Here is a 4,018-nt window from a genome sequence, read left to right as displayed (position 1 = left end):
AGATGGCTCACCAAAAACCAAAGGATCGAATGATATGTTGCATGCACCTTATTCTCCATAAAAGATAGACTAACCATGCAAACAAAAAGGATGTTATAAGAGTATACCTTATTTCGCTTTCACGTTTAATTTTATGCATCCGTTTTTTGCAAAGAAATGGCGCCAACCTGACAGTTCCATCAGGAAGCCAAGACCCGAAGCTAGTTTCAACCCCACAACAGCCAAAATATCTCTAATTTATTCACGAAAGAACAAATTACTATAAATGAATCTAATATTATGTGCATCCCAAAATACGTACATTCACGCGGATCCAAAGGTTGGGCAGGCGCATGCTGCATTCACGAGGATCCAATCACTCTTTTTCTTTTTCCCAAGTAAAGAATATATATCGTATATATCGTATATATTAGATTATACTTTTTAGAATATAGATTGAAAAAGAAAAAGAAAAAGAACAACAATGATCAAACTTGCTTCAACCCTTTGAACGTAGGTTGCAGTCAAAATGACATATCGCGTCATGATCTTCTACCATCAACAAATAACAATCTTCAAACACGACAACCCTAGTATCAATGTACGTTTATCCTGCGTTCAAAACAACAATCTCAATGATCAGAAATGATTTATCACTTCTTTTGTCAAAGCATGCATGTTTATAATCAAAGCTCATGTCAAATGGCTATGATCTGATTGACATAAACTCTCAATCTCTAAAATGAAGATTTTGGATTCGAAACCCATCTCCAAATGTATATAAAATAAATAAATAATCAAATAACATGATTTTAACATGGAATCAAATATTTAATAAATAAATAAAAACAATAATAAATAATTTTCTAATCATTTAGCATGTCATATAAAAAAAAAAAAAAAAAAACAAATAATGATTAAGTTCGGATGCATATATATATTCAATTGCTCACCATTTGAGAGTGTCAAGGGTACATTTGTGAATGGCACCAGCCTCAAGCGCCATCAAGCTCACACCATCGCACAAAACCTTCATCTCCAGGGGCCCTATCCGCAGCGCATCCAGTAGAAATCCCACCGCAATCCGTACCTCTATCTTCACCATCAATTCCTTGCTCTGGAACCCAGCCTTTAGCCTATTTCCTTCCTCACCATCCACCCGCTGGTTCGTTACCCCGGTCTTCACCTTCAATCTCGCCGTACTGCTCTTCTTCTGAGTGAACTCCGGCAACTCCTCCGACCCAACCTTCGTTTCGTCCTCCCCCAATGTCACCGCGACGTTGCTCTGCTCATAGAACAGCGAGAGCTTCCGGTTGGGGTTATTCACCACGAAAGTCGAGACCGTTTGCGCGTCTAGGTACGTGCCATCGGTCTTGGCTTCGACGTCGAGCAGTGGGATCTGGAATGACTGCAGGTGGAAAACTGGGACGCTAGGCTGAAACCAGAGGTAGAAGACGGTGAGGGCGAGCGCGACGAGGAGGAGGAGGAGAACGAGGAAGCAGCAGATTACACGACAACAGCTCCTGCGCCTCCTCTGCGGCTTGAAACTAGGCGGGAGGACGGGCATGCGTGGCGGCGGTCTCCTGCCTGGTTGTTGAACCGGGTGACCCGGGTCCCGGTATCCTGGCGGTTTCTGGAGCAGTACCGGATGGTGTGGTCGTCCGGCCATTTCGGAACTCCGAATTCGCTGTTATGGTTTTCAGAGAGCTGAAAAGAAAATGTATATTTCAAATATAAAAATGGCACCTTCAGAAGAGAATCAAACCAAAACTGAAATTGCATGAATTATTTTTTAAAACAATTTAAAAATGGGATGGAAGTTAATAAAATTTGTGGATGAGAAGCGATCAAGACGATGCAGGCAGATTTTACGTTGTTTCTTCAAATTCCAGGAAACTCCATTTATTTAAAAGAATGAACGAACAATTCTCAAGTATATATGTAATTTGTGAGATGAAAAAAAACCAATGAGAATTCAGGATCGATATAAGACCGAACCTGTGTGAGAGAGAGAGAGGGAGAAATGCTGATCAGGGTGCATTAATGGGAGAAAATCAAATTACAGGTAGCTGTTGGGTTGGAAATTAATTACTTTAAACGAAGAGAGGGAAGAGATCTAAATTCTGAAATTACGAGGAGGAAAGAAACCAAAATAGTGCGAATCAGATCCAAAGGTCAAAGTCTCGCTGATCAGGTATATATATAAATAGAGAGAGAGAGAGAGAGAGAGAGAGGTCGGAGCTACCTGTCATGGAAGGCTTTGGGAGGCAGTGGTTGAAAACTTGAATCAGAAATTTGATTCACGTGATTATCCGTCTATATATCTTTTCTATATATATATCCTTTCATTAAAAAAAATATTTTCGTGGAATGAGTATGCATTGCATAATTTTTTTAAAAAAGTAAATAAATATAAAGTTCAGATCACAAAAAATAATTTTTTAATAATAAATTTTATATTTTTTAAAATAATTATACGATACTTATACATTTTATAACTGTAACTAACATTATTGATCTATATATAACAGCGCCTTTCATCATGTGTATAGTATATTTTGTTTGACGCAGAGAATTACGTTTTGGGCCTTTATCCTTTGGTTGTAGGGCAGCGTTAGGATTTTTTTACGGTTTTTGTTTGGTCTCTTTCCAGTCGGCCTCCTTTATTTTTACAATTTTTTTTAATTAATTTCATTTCATATCATATTATCTAATTATTATAATTATTTTAAATTTTCACACAAAATAAAATAAACAATTCAATTTTTTTAAATCTCAAAATAAAAATAATATTAAAAAAATATATTCTAATAATATTTTATTTAACTTTTAATTTTAATATCAATTCATCTCATCTCATTTCATCTCATCTCATCTGTAAAAACAAACGAGCCTTATTAGACTTACACGACTTGATGTAGAGGATCTCTTTTAAATATTGAAGTAGTGATACAATTATGATCAGTTGTCGATATATTATGAAGTTGATATATATTAAATGCTTTTTGGCATGTCTCGTATTTGGGGGTTGAAATCCACAAAATATAAAACTTTAATACTATAATCCTCTAAAATCAAATATTTCAAAAATTGTTTCAAAAAAATTTAACTCAACATTATTAAATATTCTCTAAAATCTCACCAATCCATTTATTAGGGGTGAAAATCAACGCTATATCTACTCTGGCGATTCTCGATCCCCTTAGCGGTGAGGTTCGTCTATGAGAATAGAGAGATAGAGTGTTGCAGAGGAGAGAGAGAATGAGAGAAACTGAAAATCAGAGAAGAAAAAGGGAGGGGAAGAAGATTATCTCAAATCAAAACGACGCCGTTTGGTTTAAAATCAAATGACGTCGTTTCACTCATATTTTTTATTTAATATGTTATGTATAAAACGATACCGTTTCACTTAAATTTAAGTGGAACAACTTTGTTTTAACTACGGCATATGATATAGTGCATAAGAGTATACTCTTAATGCTACTTTTTCCTTGTCTATGTACTATTACATAAGTATAATTGGGACATTAACTTTTTAATGATATTTTTCTAATTTGAGTACTAGTTTACAAAGTGTCCAATCCTAATTGATTTTTTTAATGATTTTATTGTAGAAATGAAGCTAAAAATAATAAAGGACAAGGCCTAGAAGATAGAACTCAACTCTAGTTGGCTTGAAGCAAACCAGTTGAAAGCATTGTGGGTTTAACGTAATCCTAAATTGGAAGCATCTCTGCACAGTCTAACTATTCTCACTATATCTCTCGTCCGACATCATATTGAGCTGATTCAAGAGGCGTTGAAAAGCTAACTCAACGAGCTACAATTGTTCCTGAAATAGAATTATTGTAATTCTCATGTTCTCCAAGCAAAAAATGGCCAATAATCTTTTTAATTTGGTTGACTACTAGGAATGTCATTACATGATTTGTGGTATGTTGGTTTGATTATACTTAGGAAATGATAAAAGTCAATTTAGGATGCACTTTGAGTCTTTCAAGCCGACCCATGTTTTATCCAATTGAAGCCACTTTGAGCT

General features: G+C 35.5%; 1 protein-coding gene across 1 annotated transcript; it reads right to left on the bottom strand.

Annotated features, from left to right (window-relative positions):
- Positions 1 to 236: 236 nt before the first annotated feature.
- On the bottom strand, positions 237 to 2,220 carry LOC121247624 (NDR1/HIN1-like protein 6). Its single transcript, XM_041146010.1, has 3 exons — positions 1,978 to 2,220; positions 933 to 1,686; positions 237 to 591 (listed from the first exon to the last, which is right to left on the bottom strand). The coding sequence occupies exons 2-3, from the start codon at positions 1,646 to 1,648 to the stop codon at positions 576 to 578; spliced, it is 732 nt and encodes a 243-aa protein (XP_041001944.1). The 5' UTR covers positions 1,649 to 1,686; positions 1,978 to 2,220; the 3' UTR covers positions 237 to 575.
- Positions 2,221 to 4,018: the final 1,798 nt, after the last annotated feature.

Source organism: Juglans microcarpa x Juglans regia, chromosome 1S (genome assembly GCF_004785595.1).
Source record: "Juglans microcarpa x Juglans regia isolate MS1-56 chromosome 1S, Jm3101_v1.0, whole genome shotgun sequence".
NCBI classification, from domain to species: Eukaryota; Viridiplantae; Streptophyta; class Magnoliopsida; order Fagales; family Juglandaceae; genus Juglans; species Juglans microcarpa x Juglans regia.
This window is presented reverse-complemented; position numbering and strand designations above follow the sequence as displayed.